Source organism: Callithrix jacchus, chromosome 4 (genome assembly GCF_049354715.1).
Source record: "Callithrix jacchus isolate 240 chromosome 4, calJac240_pri, whole genome shotgun sequence".
In the NCBI taxonomy this organism is placed as follows: domain Eukaryota; kingdom Metazoa; phylum Chordata; class Mammalia; order Primates; family Cebidae; genus Callithrix; species Callithrix jacchus.
In genome coordinates, this window is record NC_133505.1 from 37,824,436 (window position 1) to 37,842,430 (window position 17,995).

The window sequence follows — 17,995 nt, forward strand, 5'->3', positions numbered from 1 at the left end:
ATTACACCTAAGTCCAGATAAGAGAGAATCCAGGGTTGGCTAATTCAACAGATTCGAAGCCATTATCATGGATCCAGGGTCTTTCCATCACCCTTCACTGCCATCCCAGGTGCATCAGCACTACCCTAAGATTGTTTTCCTGATAGTCACAGTATGTCTGCCACAGTACCAGGCATCACATCTAAAACTAATGCTCAGTATGAGACTGCAGCTGTCTCTTTTTTTGTTCCTCCTTTTAAAAATGAGAAAACATCACCTCACATCTTGTTAGCCAGAATTTTATCAGATGTCTTCACTGATCACTGGCAACAAGAATGGGATTACTACACATGACTCAGATGCTATGAAAGCCATTCCCTGGAGCTGAATATAGTGCTGGTCCCCAAAACATATGGCTAGAGGAGGAAGGCTGATCAAGCCAGGCCTTGTAGGAAAGTAGGGACTTGCACAGCTTGTATTAAGGAGGGAAGAGTGAAAGCAGAACTTCACCCTCTGTTCTAGGTAGAACTAAGCTGAACTAGTTCAGAATATCCCTGTGCCAGTGGTTTTCAGAGTGTTGTTATCCAGAAACTTTTTAGAGAATTGAAAATCGTCAGGTTCCACCCAAAACTTATTGAATCAAACTCAGGATGGTGCACAAGAATCTGTGTTTCAACAAGCCTTCTAGGAGATTCTGATACACCCTAGTTTGAAAACATTGCCCTATTCCAGTGGTTTTCAATTGTGTGTGTGTGGGGGGGGACAATTTTGTCCCTAGGGAACATTTGGCAATGTCTAGAGACATTTTGGTTGTCACCACTGTAGTGCAGGGTGCCTCTGGCATCTAGCAGTAGAGGTCAGGACAACGTGCAAGACAGTCTCCCACAGCAAAGATGCGTCCAGCCCCAAATGGCAATAGTGCCAAGGTTGAGAAACCACGGGGCAGAAGAAGCTCCTTTATAGTGGCTTCAGCCCACCTGGCTCTCCACCCAGGTTTCAGGTCTTTGAACCTGGTTAACGCAAGGATTAGCATCTGTCAAGCACCTTCAGAGCAGAAGAGATGTCAGATTGCCTTTGCCCACAGTCTGATCAACTTCCTTCTAAGCAATCAGCCTTCTAGTGGTCAACTCAGTCAGATCAGTCCCTGGGGTCACTTAAGTATCAGGACACAATGATTATTTCAGGACAAAAAAAAAAATCTTATAAGGAACACAGTCAATATACACATTGGCTGGCTTTTGTGAGGGCCTAATTCCTCTATCTTAGAAAGTTGACAGGTTGTTTGGATCAAGCAAACCTTTTCCATGCTTTTTCGTTGTTGATTTGTTTTTGTTGTTTTTGAGACAGAATTTCACTTTGTTGCCCAAGCTGGTGTGCCATGGTACAATCTCAGCTCACTTGAACCTCTGCCTCCTGGGTTCAAGCGATTCTCCTGCCCCAGCCTCCTGAGTAGTTGGGATTATAGGCATGTGCCACCATACCCAGCTAATTTTTGTATCTTTAGTAAAGACAGGGTTTCTCCATGTCGGTCAGGCTGATATCAATCTCCCAACCTCAGCTGATCCTCCCGCCTCAGCCTCCCAAAGTGCTGGAATTACAGGTGTGAGCCACCACGCCCAGCCTGATGCTTAGGAATCTTTCTGTTCAATTGAGTCTCTACCACCACCTTTAGCTCTCTCTCATGGGGCCAGGAAATGGAGATCAAGCATCTAGTTCTAACTAACATTTTCTAGACAAGACAGAAGCAAGGAACCTTACATTGCCTATGGATATAATTTCTAAGAGAGTTTGAAGTTACAGAAAGCAGCGAATCATATCATAGTAGGCAATGCCACTATCAGTTCAGCTCAAACCCACCTCATATTAAACCTATTTTCCGAGGGTTTTGTATCACAGCTTGTTCTACCATGATCACCACATGAGCTCTTCTGACACTTACCTAATATAACACACTTCCAGGAACAGATGTGCTGGTGAAGTTTATTTACATTAATGTTCTCTTATGTCAATCACAGGTAAGCCCTGGATGCTAGTTTTCATATACAGAATCCAGTACCTTCCTGGGAGAACTACTTTTTTCCCTAAACAAAAGAAGACACAATTAATATGATAACTGGGGAGCTTAATGAACATCTTGCTTCACTTTGGGGTGTCATCTGGAATTTCTGAGTCAACTGTATCCAGCGGCTGCCAGTGGCAATTCATGAGGGAGTCGTAGAGTTCTTCACTTTTCACCATAAACTCTTGGTTTGATTCCTCAATATTCAAATGAAGATGTGGATCTGCAGAAGTCAATAATGGATATGAAAGAAATAGAGTTTTACAGAACACATATTAGAAAGGTTTTAGAAAGCATTTGCAGGAAGTACCACAGATAGTAAATGTTAAAATTCTTAAATTGCATATTTCCTTTCAATAAGACTTGAAAATAGAAATTTAAGCTATAAAAGTAGTAGTGTTGGCCAGGCATGGTGGCTCACACGTAATCCCAGCACTTTGGGAGGCAGAGGTGGGTGAATCACCGGAAGTCAGGAGTTCAAGATCAGCCTGGCCAACATGGTCTCTACTATAAATACAAAAATTAGCTGGGCATGGTGGCAGATGGCTGTAATCCCAGCTACTCAGGAGGCTGAGGCAGGAGAACAGATTGAACCAGGGAGTCAAATGTTGCAGTGAGCTGAGATTGCACCACTGCACTCCAGCCTGGAGACAAAGTGAGACTCTGTATCAAAAAAAAAAATAAATAAATAAAAAAAAGTAATAGAATCAACAGACTTAACGAGCATCTGACCTTGACAGAAGAGATGGTGAAATAATAATGGACAGATTTGAGATGCTTCAGAGGTGGCTTCAACTTAGGAGGAAAGAAGAAAAGGAAAATCAAGAACCACTGCCATGTTCCTGGCATGAGCCAGGTAGATACAATGCTAAACAGTGAGCCAAGCCAAGGGCCCCGAGGACAGGGGTTTATAAAAATAAACATGCTATTTTAACTGCTCAGTTAACAGATTCATGTTAGTGAATAAATTTTACATAGCAACTAATTCAGAAACACAGGATGACTTGGCCTTCTATCTCTGAAACATGGAACCCTATGAGGAGGTGGTATTATGTTATAGCAAACGTATTAGACCTGGATTTTCAGCCCAAGTTGCCAGGCTTCCAGAGCTTGCCAAGGCTTTCAAGGTCATTAATTTTTTTAATGTAACCTGTTTTTGTCCTCTTCTTGTACTGAATGTAAAGGAAGAAGCCTTTTTTGTTTTCCTTTGTAATTTTTCCAAGCCTCAGTTCCTTGAGGATCATAATTTGCTTCCTAACACTCATATGGGTTCACGCTATTCATCTGTAGTGCAATGGGACTAAATCTTGGCCCCACAAAATTCTTCTGTTAAAAGCCTAAACCCCACAATGTGAAGGCATTTGGAGATGAGGACCGGGAGGTCAGATGAGGTCATATGGGTTGGTTGCTGGTATGATAGAAGTAGTGCCCCCATAAAAAGAGACAGCAGGCTGAGCACAGCAGTTCACACCTGTAACCCCAACACTTTGGGAAGCTAAGGCCAGCGGATCACTTATGTCTTGGAGTTTGAGATCAGCCTGGGCAACATACTGAGACCCCATCATCACAAAATATAAAAATAAATTTTAAAAGAAGATAAAGCAGAGAACTTGCTCACATTCTCTTCTACAAGGCATGCAAAAAGAGGTCAAATGTGGAAACAGGAAGAAGGCTGCTGTCTGCAAGCCAAGAAGGGAGCCCTCACCAGAAATCAAATTAGCCTGGATATTGGATTTCCATCCTCCAGAACTGCAAGAATATAAATTTCTGTTTAAACCACCCATTCTGTGGTATTTTGCTACAGTAGCCCCAGAAGACTAATGCAATACCCTTCTATATTTATCATTTTGGAACCAAAATGGTCAAATCAGCCTTAGGCATCATATAAATTTCATGAGCTACTTCTCATTTTTCTTCACTGGAATCACTGGTGACTGTGTTGTCTGATTCTTACACTTTAGAGCTTCCCAACCTTTCTGAACCATCTTTCCCTTGAGGATTTCTGATCATAAAAGTAGAAGTTTCCCTTTTTTTCCCCCAAAACATTCTGAAATTTTCTTAATACACTTCTGCCCCCAGTTCCTTTCCTTCACCATTGTTACAGGCAGTTGTTTGCTAAAGGGTCCCTGACCGCATGCCCCTAGTGGGGAGAGAGGTGTCAGAATCATGTGCTTATGAGCATGCTCTCTACTTAACTTGCAGCCAAGAGAACAGATAAGGTGTGGTTAGCTCCAAACCCTGGATGATATGATCTCTGCCCTTCCAGTGATGTTGACCAAAACTATAATAGAAGAAGCCTATACAGGACAAACTAATTATGTCTTCCCTAAACCTGTGCATCTTTTAGACCAACACTGTCCAACACTAGCCACATGCAGCTATTGAGTGAGCATTGCTAGCCTTGACTAAGATGTGATGTAAGGATAAAATACACACCACATTGAAAGCAGAATGGTGGTTGCCTGAGGGAAGGGAGAGTGAGGAGTTACTGTTATTTAATGGGTATGGAGTTTGAGGTTATAAAATGAAGAGTTCTGGAGATGAATAATGATGGTTACACAAAACTATGAATGTACTTAATACCACTGATACATTTAAAAGTCTATTGCTTCTCAGCCTTTTGGCTAAGACCAAATGTGATACATTGACAAGTCAAGATGATAAATTTTATGTTATGCATATTTCATTCACCACAATTAAAAAAATTTTAAATCTGCTTTAAGGTACAATCTGAATAGCCCTCAAAATAAGAATCCCCCACAATCTGCAGGTGAGGGGGCAGCCATAAAAGAAAAAAAAATAGAAAAAATATACACTGTATTTCAAAGACTTGATGTAAAATGAAAGTGATTAATTTTTATATTGATTGCATGTTGGAATAATACCTTGGATATTGTCTTAGATTGGGCTGCTAACAACATATCAGAGACTGAGTAGTTTATAACAACACAGTTATTTCTCACAGTTTTAGAAGCCAGAAGTCCAAGATCAAGATGTCAGCATGGTTGGGTTCTGGTGAGGACCCTCTTCTGGGCTGCACACTGCCCAGAAGTCATATCTTCACATGGGAGAGGGCAGGGAGAGGAATCAAGCTCCCTTGTGACTCTTGTAAGGTTACCAATTCCATTCATAAGGACTCTACCCTGATGACCTCACCTAATCCTAATCACCTCTCTAAAGACCCACATCCTAAAACTATCGCATTGGGTGTGAGGGTTTCAACATATGAATTTGGCAAGGGAAAAGAACGCAAATTCAGTCCATCACAGATATTAGGTTAAGTAAGAAACATTATTGGGCCGGGCATGGTGGCTCATGCCTGTAATCCCAGCACTTTGGCAGGCCGAGGCAGGTAGATCACTAGGTCAAGAGATCGAGACCATCCTGGTCAACATGGTGAAACCCCATCTCTACTAAAAATACAAAAAATTAGCTGGGCATGGTGGTGTGTGCCTGTAATACCAGCTACTCAGGAGGCTGAGGCAGGAGAATTGCCTGAATCCAGGAGTTGGGGGTTGCGGTGAGCCGAGATCATGCCATTGCACTCCAGCCTGGGTAACAAGAGAGAAACTGTCTCAAAAAAAAAAAAAAAGAAAGAAAGAAACATTATTAATTTCACCAGTCTCTTGAGTTGGTTCTTTAATTTGGCTACTAAAAAAATTTAAACTACCTACATAAATAGCTTTGTGTTTCACATTATCTATTCTTTAATTTCTAAATGTTCCAAACTGACAGAAAAAAACTATGTATTTATCATGTACAACATTTCTTTTTTGTTTTTTTTTTTTGCTTTTTGAAACGTAACATTTCAAGTATACATTCATTGGTGAATCATCAAAAGCACTACTTCACAGTTATTTTTCATTTTTGTAGTGGAAACACTGAATGTCCTCTATGTATTTTTCTTTATTTTTCCTTTTTCCTTCTCTTTAAGACTAGTCAAATGCAGCAGTAAGAAGCAGGGAAAGAGTAGAACAAAAAGTTCAATACACAATTGACTCAACAACCAGTTGCGATAACTCACTACCTTCGAACTAGTCTGTATTTTTCAATATATTTCTTCATTAATTATAGTCACCATGCTGAACAATATATCTTTCTCTTTTTTCTTTGATGGGGGGTTGGTGGGGGGGGACTGGAGTCTCACCCTGTTGCCCAGGCTGGAGTGCAGTGGCACAATCTCAGCTCACTGCAACCTCCACCTCCTGGGTTCAAGTGATTCTCCCACCTCAGCCTCCCAAGTAGCTGGGACTACAAGCAGGCACGCCATCATGCCTGGCTAATTTCTGTATTTTTAGTAGAGACAGGATTTCACCATGTTGGCCAGGCTGCTCTTGAACTCCTGACCTCAAGTGATCCATCCACCTCGGCCTCCCAAAGTGCCGGGATTACAGACATGAGCCACCATGCACCCGGTCATTTTTTGCTATTTGCATGAAGAATGCCAGTGGTATTTTAATAGAGAGTGCATTGAATCTGGCTGGGCAAAGTGGCTCCTGCCTGTAATCCCAGCACTTTGGGAGGCCAAAGCAGATGGATCACCTGAGGTCAGGAGTTCAAGAACAGCCTGGTCAACATGGAGAAGCCCTAGCTCTACTAAAAATACAAAAATTAGCCAGGCATTTGGCACCCGCCTGTAGTCCCCGCTACTTGAGAGGCTGAGGCAGAAGAATTGCTTGAACCCAGGAAGCGGAGGTTGCAGTGAGCCAAGACTGCGCCACTGTGCTCCAGCCTGGTGACAGAGCAAGACTCCGTCTCAAAAAATATATATATATATTTTCAAATTCTATTTGTTGTAACATCAAACACAGATATAAAAGTCTCCAGCGTATAGGACCTCCAACCTACAATGTTAATTAAAACAGGAGGGAAATTCGCTGATGAAATCATTGGAAACTTTCAGGTGTGATTCTTTGGAGGAGAACATGGGGGCAGAAGCAAAGTCAATTATTTTTTAGGAGTTTCATTGGATTTTAAAAACCTTTTCTTTCAAAGTTGTTAACTGAAATGTCAGGAATGAGTTACATTGTTCACTGATCCCTTCCCCAAACAAAGAACTTGCTACTTGGAGGCCCCTGATCAATCACTAGAGATTGAAGCGCAAGAAAAGAAACATTGTTGACTGGAGATGCTGTTCCTAGACCTCCACAGGCTTTGCAAGTATCTTGGCAAATATAGTTAAATAAAATATAAAAACAAAGATTGTAGTTGTCTTGCTTCTTCTCACTGTCTGCGTTTCAGATGTAATGAGATGAAAATCACTAGTTTATGACAATCTTATATAGTTGAGTTTTATAAGAATGACTTAGAAATGCTTCCCAATAAAAAAGAAAGAAATCAAAGTCCAATAAAGACCCAGAAGAGAATAGAAATTACTAAAAGTTACAGGTTTTAAAAATTTAGTTTCAAGATATTTATCTGAAAAATCATAGATCAATGTAGATAAAAATTAACATTGTCCTTCCGTATTAGCATTTGGTATTAGCACTTGACAAATACTTAAATGTTGAATGTCTGATGAGAATTTACTTCCCAATTAGATTTTTTAGTTGTTTATTTTCACATTTCTTGAGGCAAGCGGTACAGAATGTAGTGGCCAAGGTCATGGCGCAGGAGTGGTTTGAAACCCTGCTTCTCTACTTACTGTGTGTCTGACCATGGGCAAATTACTGATCAAAAGTACACGTCAGACTGGCAGAACTCTTGTTCATGTTCGAAACCAAAGGTTGGTAAACTTTTTCTGTAAAGGACCAGATAGTAAATAGTTTTAACTTTTGGGCCATATGGTATGTATCATAACTGCTCAGCTCTACTTCTGAAGCACAAAAGCACCATAGATAACAAGAAAAAAATGAATTGTGGCTGCCTTCCCATCAAACGGTACATACAAAAGCTGGGATGGGTCATAGTTTGCCAACCCCTGATCTGGAATACACCTGAATGTGGTGCATAGCCTTCATTACCTTTCTTGTAAAATTGTCTCAAATTGAAGCTGGAGGTCCTTTCTTCCCCTCTGAGATTCCTTCTTCCACTCTCCCCCCCCACACATTTTCTATCTGCAGCTTTATTCTGGTGGCAACCCAAAAGGTCAAGGCTGGGCTCCATCCCGCAGCACAGCAGGATATTGGCACAGACTCAACCCTCCCAGGTTCTCAGAATGGAGCTCATACAAAGCTAAGCCTCTTGATGATACTGCCAACCTCACAGAGCTCAGTGCTTAGTATATTTTGTTTTTTGAGATAGGGCCTTGTTCTGTCATCCAGGATAGAGTGCAGTGGCACAATCTCAGCTCACTACAACCTCTAGCTCCCTGGATCAAGTGATCCATCCATCCCAGCATCTGAAGTAGCTGGGACCACAGGCACAAGTCACCAAGTCTGGCTAAATTTTGTATTTTTTGTAAAGATGGGGTTTCACCATGTTGCCCAGGCTGGTCTTGAACTGGGCTCAAGGGATCTTCCTGTCTCGGCCTCTCAAAGTGCTGGGATTACAGGCATGAACCACCATGCTTGGCCAAGTAATTAGTTTTTAATGGAAAATGAGTCTGTATCTTTTAAGATCTTTGGAAAGATATCCATTCTTCTTCCCTCACGGCAGCTAACACAATGTCCTACACCCAGTAAGTATTTGTTGATGTTAGTGTGAGGTCATGGCAACTGTGACTTTATCCCTTTGTACATTAGTTTGGTGAAGACCTGGCTTTCTAGTTCCAGAAGCAGAACTGAAGCAAATTCCTTTTCTTTTCGGGAAACAGACCTTTCGCAAAGAGACACGGATTCTCAAAGGAAAACAAACCTGTCTTCCTGAGACTCATAGGGGAGTGATTGGGGAGGTGCTGGAATCCTCGGGGGAAATTATGGGTTATGGTTTCTTTCTGTTCTAGATAAGGGTTGGGCACAGGCAGATCCTGAGAAAAGTGGAGTCCTTTATTGCCCAGTGGGAGATGGCATTTCCAGGAGCAGTCCTGGTTGGTGCAATGGTGGCTGGTTGTCCTGTTTCTTTAGGCTCTTATAGGGAGATAGCCAGGGTGGCTCCCTAAAGAAAACAGCTGGGTGGAATCCTTATCCTTATCAACATGGCTAGATCACAGGGGCTGGTGGCCTTATCCTATCAGGGCAACCAGTGATTTCACCATGTCACCAACTACTCCTTTAGAAACCAACCGCATTGTTACATTTCAAGCATAACACTAGTGCCCAAATCCATTCTGCCATATTATAACTCAACTGCATCAGCAAGTTTATTGCTAAAAACCTAGAGTCTCAAATACTTTATGAGACAGCCTGAGGATGTAAGAAAGTAAGTCTAATTTCACCATAGCATTTACTTGGCTGTGTGTACGTGCACACGCCACGTCCCGGGAACGAGGAAATTTCCCTCAAAAAGCTCTAATCAATTCACTTTAGTAATTTCTTGTTTGTTTCACTCTGATACTGAGTTTTCTTCTCATTCAAACATTCATTTATTCATTGAAATATTAGAAATATTAGTCAAGTGTCCTCTATGTATCTATCCATTGTCCTAGGTACTGTGGATACCACTGTAAATAAAACATGTAAAACACTTGCCTTCGTGAAGTTTATATGCAAGAGTCTGACAAAGAAATATGCAAGTGAAATATGCAAATGTCAGATGTTGCTAAGTGCAATGGAGATCAATGAAGTAGGGAGGGTGGTGAGAGAGCTGCAGAGATGTAGACTGGTTGGGGGGTTGCTGTGAGCAGCGGGACTCAATCCCTCCCAACCTGGCCCCTGTCACTCATTCAGACTAGTGCATCCCTCCAGAGAGCCACCCTCGATCATCCTGGGCCTTCACAGAGGCTACCCTCCTGCCCTTGTCCCTACTCACTTAGGCGACCCCTCCTCACACCGCAGGGCTCAGCACACTGGCCTCCAGAGAGCCCCACTTCTTCCCTCACCAGCGCTGACCTGAGGCCCAGGTCACTGTTCTCTGGCCCCACTTCACCTGGTGCTTCTCACGCTGAAGGAGCTTCATGGCTGGGGGGCCTTCCTGAAGAGGCTATGGGCTCATGGAGTGTAGGGTATGTCTGTTTCCTCTGTGTCCATTACATAATCTCAACCACATGAGGAAGGAAAAACCCTACAAGGAAAGGAAAATATTCTCTCCCTTCTCAATGGTTGACATCAACCATTGAGAGATGAAAGAAAAGGAATTAAATATGTTGCATGTAGATATTAGGAGATCTTCAAAATCCAAAAGCTATTTCAGATTTTGAAATTACAAATGATTGAAAACCACCATGGCACGTTAAACCTATGTAACAAACCTGCACAATCTACACATGTACCCCAGAACTTAAGAGTACAATAAATATAGAAAAAGAAACTACAAATGAAAATGCTGTTGAAGCGTTGTACCAGTTTAAATAGCTGGGAAACAAAATATCAATCTCTATAATCCATCTAGACAAAAGCACTTACTTTTTAAAAGAGGAAGATGTTTTGGGGACCAAAAGAGAGAAAACCTCTGTGAAAGATCCCCAGCCATGATTGGCCCTGCTTTGCTCTGAGCTCATGAAAAGCCTTTGTGATGTCATAACAGACAGGCCTATATAAGGCCCTGGCTGGGTCATGGTTTTTGGTCTGAGAAATCCCTGGAAGCTTTTTTGGTGACCTGTGGACTCAGACCAGCTTAGCGATTACGAGTTGTTTGGCGGGGTGGGGGGAGTTTTTGTGGGAGGGGCGCTGTTGTGTTTTTTAGTTAGTATAGTTAATATAGTTGGTACTGTTTCTTAGCATTTTAGTGTTCTTTGGGATAGTTAGTATTGTTAATATTTTAGCGTAGTCCATAGAGTTAGAGTAGTTATTTGTATATAGTTAGTGTAGACAAAGTAGGCACCATGAGGCAGGGCTTGGCCTCCACCTCACCTGCCCTGCGGCCACCTTATTATCAAATACTAAACTTTATAGGCCGTGGTGCCTTTGGGGAGGTCACGCTGGCCCGCCACTTAATGACTGGCATCCGGGTGGCGGTGAAAACAATCAACAGAACCAGCTTCCTCTCTAGCCACAGAGAGATGACTGTTTTACAGTCGGTCCGCCACGGCAACATCATTAACCTTTACCAAATGATTAACAGCAGAGAGGCGTGCCATTTCGTTATGGAGTATGCCGCAGGAGGAAGCCTGGCCAACTGGCTTGACCACCACATAGTGGAGGAGGAGGAGGCCCGAGGCAAGTTCCAACAAATGCTGTCCGCCGTGAGCTACCTCCACCGCCGAAGCATCGCTCACCGAGATCTTAAACCTGACAACATGTTGTTAGATGGCAACGGGAACATAAAAATTGCAGATTTTGGATCAGCCATAACTTTTTATGAGGGGCAGAGGCTGAGAGCAGGTCATGGGACCCTCCCCTACATGGCCCCAGAACTCTTTGGGGCCCAGGGCTATGAATGTCCCGCCATGGACATATGGAGCCTAGGCGTCACGTTATACCAGATGGTGTCCAACAGTCTGCCCTTCTTCGCAGTGAGTCGTTTCCAACTGATATCCCTCATTCTATCTGGCCAGTATGTTATTCGGCACTATTTCTCAGAAGGCCTAAAAAGCCTAATTAAAAACCTTTTAATATCTAATCCCAATGAGCGGCCGACAGCAGACAAAGTCTTGAGGGACCCGTGGGTGAACAACGGCCAGGACTTGCCTCCAGCGACGTATGAAGAGCCGATTGAAGACCACCCGAACTGTGAGACCATAAGGCTCTTGGTGGCCATGGGATTGAAGCCAGAAAACATCGTAAAGGCAATTGAAGACCATGTCTTTAATTATCCCATGGCCACCTACCGTATTGTAGATGGAGAAAAAAAGCCATCCATTACCACTCCACAGTCTCTTGCTCCTGGGGATCCTACATGTTTAGTCACTGAGATTTCCAGTTCACCTGCCGGCCTTCACAGGAAGTCAGACCCCCAGCATGCCCCCACGGCCTCCCTGACCATCGAGCGCAATTGTGGAGATGTAGAAAACTTGGCACGGCAAACCCTCCAGTGTGACCGTGTGGCCTCCTCCACTGTAAGCGCCATAGGCGGTGGTGGTGCTTTAGAAACCTTGGCAGAGCAAGTCCCCCAGCGTGACCTCGTGTCTGCAGCCTCCAGCAAGTGCTCCACCGGCAGTGAAAATTTAGAAACTTTGGCTCAACCAGCCCTCCCGCATAACATGGCCGCCTCCACTCAGATCACCACCCAGAGCACCGTGGCTCAACAACCAGGACACGAAGGCAGCATCCTCCAAGCTGGGCAGCCCGAGGCTGTGTTGGCCCGGCCAAGAAGAGGCTGGAGCTGCCGCAGGGCTGCCCGAAGGTGCATTGCCATAATAAGGAGATTCTGTTGCTGCCTCTGTCCACCCAAGAGGCAGAGTAAGAGGGCCCACCCAAGAGAAAAAGTAAGTAGGTGGGCGGTGAAGCCGCACTTCTTGCATTTTACTATATTTATTCTGTCTTTATTAGTATTGTTTTAATTGGCAAATCTCTGGGGCCGGAGAGTGGCAGAGGGAGGGAATGGGGGGTATTGGTCAAAGGACCAAAGTCTAGACAGGAGGAAGAGGTTTTGACTCTAGTGCACAGCAGGGTGACCAGAGTCAATAAGAATGTATTGCATTTTGCAAAACATGTTCATGTCAAATGTCTCTGCATTTAGATTGGAGAGGACGAAGGCCCGAAACCTGAGATGCCCAGGAGCAACGTTGGAGCCTGCAGCACTTTATATAAAAAAATATAAAAATAAATGTATCATTCTGATAAATGACCATTTCTTGCTTCTTGCAAATTTTGTAGTAGCATTGGAAAGGTGGCACGTGGGTTGCAGACACTCTGCTGCTTTGTGCCCTCCCTGCACAGGACCGGGGCTAAGAGAAGGGCAAGGCATGAGGCAAAGGAAAAGCAGATGTACTAGCACCTGCCTTAGTTGAAAGAAAAGCGGGGATAATGAAAGGATGGAGGAGGATGTGGAAGAGAGCAAGAAAAAGATAGAGCTAAACCAGAGTCTAAACCTGGCCCAGAGTGGAGACGGTCTATAAAGATCATGCAGTTTACCCCCGTGCAATACCTAGTGGTGGCATATGATCCAAACTGGTGGGTCACTGTCTTACACTACTACTATTGTGGCTATAGGAGTATCAGGTAAAAATGAACAAAAACAAACCTTTTTGCCAATCAAAATATGTCACTGGAAGGCAAGAGGTGTGGCACAAGTTCTTATATCTTCCCAGCTGCCCTGTTCCTTTGTTGGGGAGAAATCTGCTCCAAAAACTACAAGTAAAAATTTCTTTTAAGCCTAAAGATAACAAGACTTTAGGTTTTAAGTAACCAAAGACTATGGTATTAGCCTTCACAGTGGCAATTATTTGCTAGGAATATTTCTTACACCAGAAATCATCCCTCGCTTCGGTCTACCTGCCACCATCCAGTTGGACAATGGTCCAGCATTTACTGCCCAAGTAGTCCAGCTGGTTGCTGAGTCCCTCAACATCTAGATACTACACATCCCTTACCATCCTCAGTCATCGGGTAAAGTTGAACAGGCCAATGGCATCCTCAAAGACCATTTGGCCAAACTTGCTATTGAGGTAAAACTCTCTTGGCCCATACTCCTACCCCTTGCCCTGGCCTATATCCGGACCATCCCATGGGGGCTAACGGGCCTGAGCCCCTTTGAATTGCTGTACAGCCGGCCTTTCCTGGTTTCCTATAATCTCCCTGCACGACCACCACCACTGGCCTCCTACCTTTTGTTTCTCTCTCTCCTCTGCCAAGCACTCAGGGAGCATGCCAATTGCACTCTCCCTGTCATTCCAGGACCAGAGGACCTCCACCCGGCAGCACCTCTCCAGCTGGGTGACAGCGTTCTCCTCCAAGAGCTCAAACCAGGATCCTTGCAACCCAGGAATCCTGGACTGAGGGCCCCACCACCAGGACTCATAATCTTGCACAGGCAAACTGCCAAACAGGCAGCTGTCAGTCTACTGTCTCCATCTTCATCCCACATGGTAAAAGCGCCATACTCAGTCGCAATCATGGGTTTCACTTTCAGCATGGGCTGTGTTTTCTATATGACCAAACCAAGGACTACTGTCATTGGTGGAACACACCACCTATGGGGGGTGCCCATACAGCTCTTGTGTTATTCACAAGCCACAGCCTCCAAGCTGTCCCAACCACATGCTCGCTTACTTCAGCAATGGTTCCTTAGCCCTCAACATCTGTGACCCCGGCACAGCTGTTAGGATACAGGAGTGTCTGGTAAAGTCTGTGAAGATTATACCTGGAGCCACCCTCAGGGAACATGGCTAATATTTCGGTCCTATACCTGCATTGTCTCTGAAGCAATAGAACAGCTCAGTTCTGTAAGCCATACAATCCTGTAAAATGAAGCCATCCTAACTAACCAATTCAAACCCTCAGATGACACCTCTCAGTCTTTCTCTTGGTTGACTCTAGTACAGCAGGGAGCCAACATGTTAAATTTAACTAAAGATATGAATATCACCAACTGCTTTATATGTGCCTCTCTCAGCAACCCCCCCTTTAGCTGCAGTTCCCCTCAGGTCCGGGTTCAATCTGTCACAATCACCTATGGGACCCGGCACCATCTTAACAGATATCCCCTTGTTCCAAGTACACCCTCAAAATCTCTCTCTCTGCCATGAGACAGCCAGCAGCTCCAGTCCCAGCTATAACACCACAGTAAAGGTAAAATCCTCCCTCTACGCACCACCAAGAGGATATTTCTGGTGTAATGGAACCTTACCTAAAATTATTAATGCCTCCTTCCCTTTCCCTTGCGTGCCTGTCACCTTGGTCCTGCAGTTAGAGGTATATGGACAGGCCGAACTTCTATCCCTCCTTCCACCCTCCCCTAATCACCAAGACAGATGAGCAGTCTTCCTCCCAAAGGTCGTTGGTCTCTCTCTAGCATCCTCTCTGGTGGCAGCCGAGCTGGGTAACAGCGCCCTAGGCTACAGTGTCACCTCAGCCACTCAACTAGAGGACAAGCTTTGTGTGGCTATCGAAGCATCAGCTGCCTCCCTGGCCTCCCTCCAGCAACTCAAAAACGTAACTACTAGTAGCCTACTGTTGACTGGAAGCCTTACTGATGACATAAACAGTCAATTGACAAGTACTTGTATGTTACATGCGTTGTATACTGTATTCTTACAACAAAGTAAGCCAGAGAAGAGAAAATGTTATTAAGAAAATCATAAGGAAGAGAAGATACATTTACAGTACTATGCTGTATTTATCAGTAATACAAGTTTGTTGTGGTCTGTTTACAAGATGAATCATCTGTTGAAAGGGCGATGACTGCAGTTCAGACCTCAGTCTATGGTACAGATCAAGCAATTCAACTTTTTCTTGTAATGACATGACTTCCCTCTGCTTTTTGGGAGCACATCCAGCATCACTAGTGATATTTCCTATGCATTCCATTGGGTTAGGAAGGGTTTACGGTATTGCACCAAACATGATGAAAATACACAAGAACTTCAAGAGATCACCTTTTAGTGTGATAGAAAATTGACCAGGGAGAGAAACTGCTCACGGGGAAATGATTAGCATCACACTTCATATTTTATTATTACTATTATTTTTAGATGAAGTCTCGCTCTGTCACCCAGGCTAGAGTGCAGTGGCTTTATCTCCATCACTGCAACCTCTGCCTCCTGGGTTTAAGCTATGCCTCCCAAGTAGCTGGGATTACAGGTATGCACCAGGATGCCCAGGTAATTTTTGTATTTTTAGAGGAGATGAGGTTTCGCCATTTTGGCCACGCTGCTTTCGAACTCCTGGCCTCAAGTGATACACAAACCTTGGTCTCCCAAAATGCTGCATGCAGCATTTTAAGAGAATACTTGCAACACTTAAGCTCACGGCGATAGCAACAGGAAATGGCTATGAAATTATTGCAGTAGTATGGCATTACTACAGTTAATTTTATGCAGTTATAATTCAATACTGCATTTTACATTTGTTTATATATTTCTCTCGACTACAAATGGCATCATATACAGCCTATAAGTGTATGCACAAGTTTTGATGAATTTTAACTTTTTATAATAAATTTGTGTATATTTTATAGTGGTAAATTATAAAACAGACTAGTATCTACATATATTTTCTGAATTCATGACATACATTACAATTTCTTAATGTTTCCAATATTTCTAGGCTGTGTTCATTGAGTTTTTTCAAATAATTGCAAATCTCAAAAAACATTTCCAATATATTTCCTGGAAAAAATCTGCAAATAAACGGATCCACAAAGTTAAAACACATGCTCAGGAGCACTGTACCTATTTTACATCCTGATCAGGATGCCTTATTTAAAACATACTTACTTTATGTTAAAACGCACGCTCTGAATGAAAAGACCACCCAAATAGGCTTTGTGTGAGCAACATGGCTGTTTATTCACCCGGGGGCGGGCAGGCTGAGTCAGTGGAGGGCAGTGGGATAGAAGCTAGTTTTATATGTTTGCAGTAGGCAGTGGAAAGTTACAGAAGTTACAGTTTAGAGTGGTCTTTTGCAAGCTGGGAGGGGGTCGTAGGGTCTGGAGTCACAAAGTTGACCAAAGTTGGTTACAAAGTTGACCAAGATTGGTTACAAAGTCCAATGACCTTGTCAATTAAGGCCGGAAAAAGAAACAATAGAAGAATGTCTCAGGTTAGTTAGGCACCAAAAGGGTTGATTGCCTTCCACTTTTCATGGTCTCCAAATTCCTTCACACGTTTTCTAATTCCAGAAGGTCCTCCAGAGGTGTACGTGTGCACCATGGTTCCATGAGTCAGCCTAAAAGAACTTACACTTTATTTTTTAATTATGAAAGAAGTATTTGCCATAAGTTGATTTCATTTGTTCAGGCAATAATGTGTTATAAAATTATTCTTGCCCCTAGAAAGAATTTAGGAGCCATCTCCTATCAATTACATAAAAACCCAGGAAAAGAACATGAGTAAATTCCCCCACACTGCTATTATTAACACCACTCATTGATCCAAGAAGGATTATCTGAGGTAACATGTCTCCCTCCTGCCTCAAGCTTCTGAGCTATATCCTGCCACCAAGAGCATATGTCACGTTAAGAAATGCCAACAGATTTAAACAGATTTACCAAGACCTAATTAAGAAGTTCACATTTATACTGACCAGTACTGTGCCCGATTTATGACCAGCCAACACGTGAGTGGTTATCATATGGCAGAAGCTGTTAAACCACCTAAAAGTACTTTAGACCTGGCATGCCCACACTTCCTATGAGATAGGTATCAACGTCCCCACTTTACAGAAAGTGAAGCAGACACACTAGAGATTAATTTGTCTAGAACTACAGAGCTAGTAGGTGGGATCTGAATCCCCTGGCAGTCTGTATCCTAAAAGAAAACTTTTACCTCCATTATTCTGATAAGAGGCAGAAAACACCCAAATGCCTAGGCAAACAGGAAAGTGTCCATGGAGAACCTCCAACCTGCCCAAGTCATTGTGCACAGGGGATTTGCCTAAACATGCCCATGGTGAAAAATTCCGTCCCTTAACACATGCACAGTAAGGGAAATAAATCAATGTGGAGTGGCTCAGACTAAGGGCCCACATGCACACTGGAAGAATGGGGTGGAACCACCAGGAATTCATGCCTTATGCAGGGGAGGAGCCTGGCCTTTTCAACTTGTGTGTACTGGCCCGGTATTCAATTTGTGAGGTAGAAACCTGCATTCAGGATCCCTCTTTTTCTTGAGAGCTTTCCTTTCACTTAATAAATTCCCTCCTCCTCACCCTTCAATGTGTCCGCATGCCTAATTTTTCCTGGTCATAAGACAAGAACCTAGAGATTTAGCTGAACTAAGGAGCAAGAAATCCTGCATCAATTTTAATAAATTGTGGCCGGCGCAGTGGCTCACACCTGTAATCCCAGCACTTTGGGAGGCTGAGGCCGGTGGATCGCGAG

At 43.4% G+C, this 17,995-nt stretch overlaps 2 protein-coding genes across 12 annotated transcripts in view; one reads left to right on the top strand and one right to left on the bottom strand.

The window, feature by feature from the left end:
• Positions 1-1,939: 1,939 nt before the first annotated feature.
• LOC144576547 (putative uncharacterized protein C6orf52) overlaps positions 1,940-17,995 on the bottom strand; it is a 29,611-nt gene continuing 13,555 nt past the window's right edge. For 2 of the 11 annotated variants that reach the window (XM_078368715.1, XM_078368712.1), the window contains 2 exons: positions 2,771-2,833; positions 1,940-2,261 (listed from right to left, as the gene is read on the bottom strand). In XM_078368715.1, the coding sequence (XP_078224841.1) occupies positions 2,119-2,261; positions 2,771-2,833 (206 nt within the window). In that variant the 3' untranslated portion in view covers positions 1,940-2,118. Of the gene's footprint in view, positions 2,262-2,770; positions 2,834-5,500; positions 5,613-7,682; positions 7,779-17,995 lie in introns of those variants that run through there. The other 9 variants (XM_078368720.1, XM_078368718.1, XM_078368714.1 and 6 more) reach the window with 7 other exon arrangements.
• LOC144582093 (serine/threonine-protein kinase MARK2-like) lies at positions 10,639-12,799 on the top strand. Its single transcript, XM_078368685.1, has 2 exons — positions 10,639-12,440; positions 12,695-12,799. Exons 1-2 carry the CDS (start codon positions 10,899-10,901, stop codon positions 12,773-12,775), a joined length of 1,623 nt encoding a protein of 540 aa, XP_078224811.1. The 5' UTR covers positions 10,639-10,898; the 3' UTR covers positions 12,776-12,799.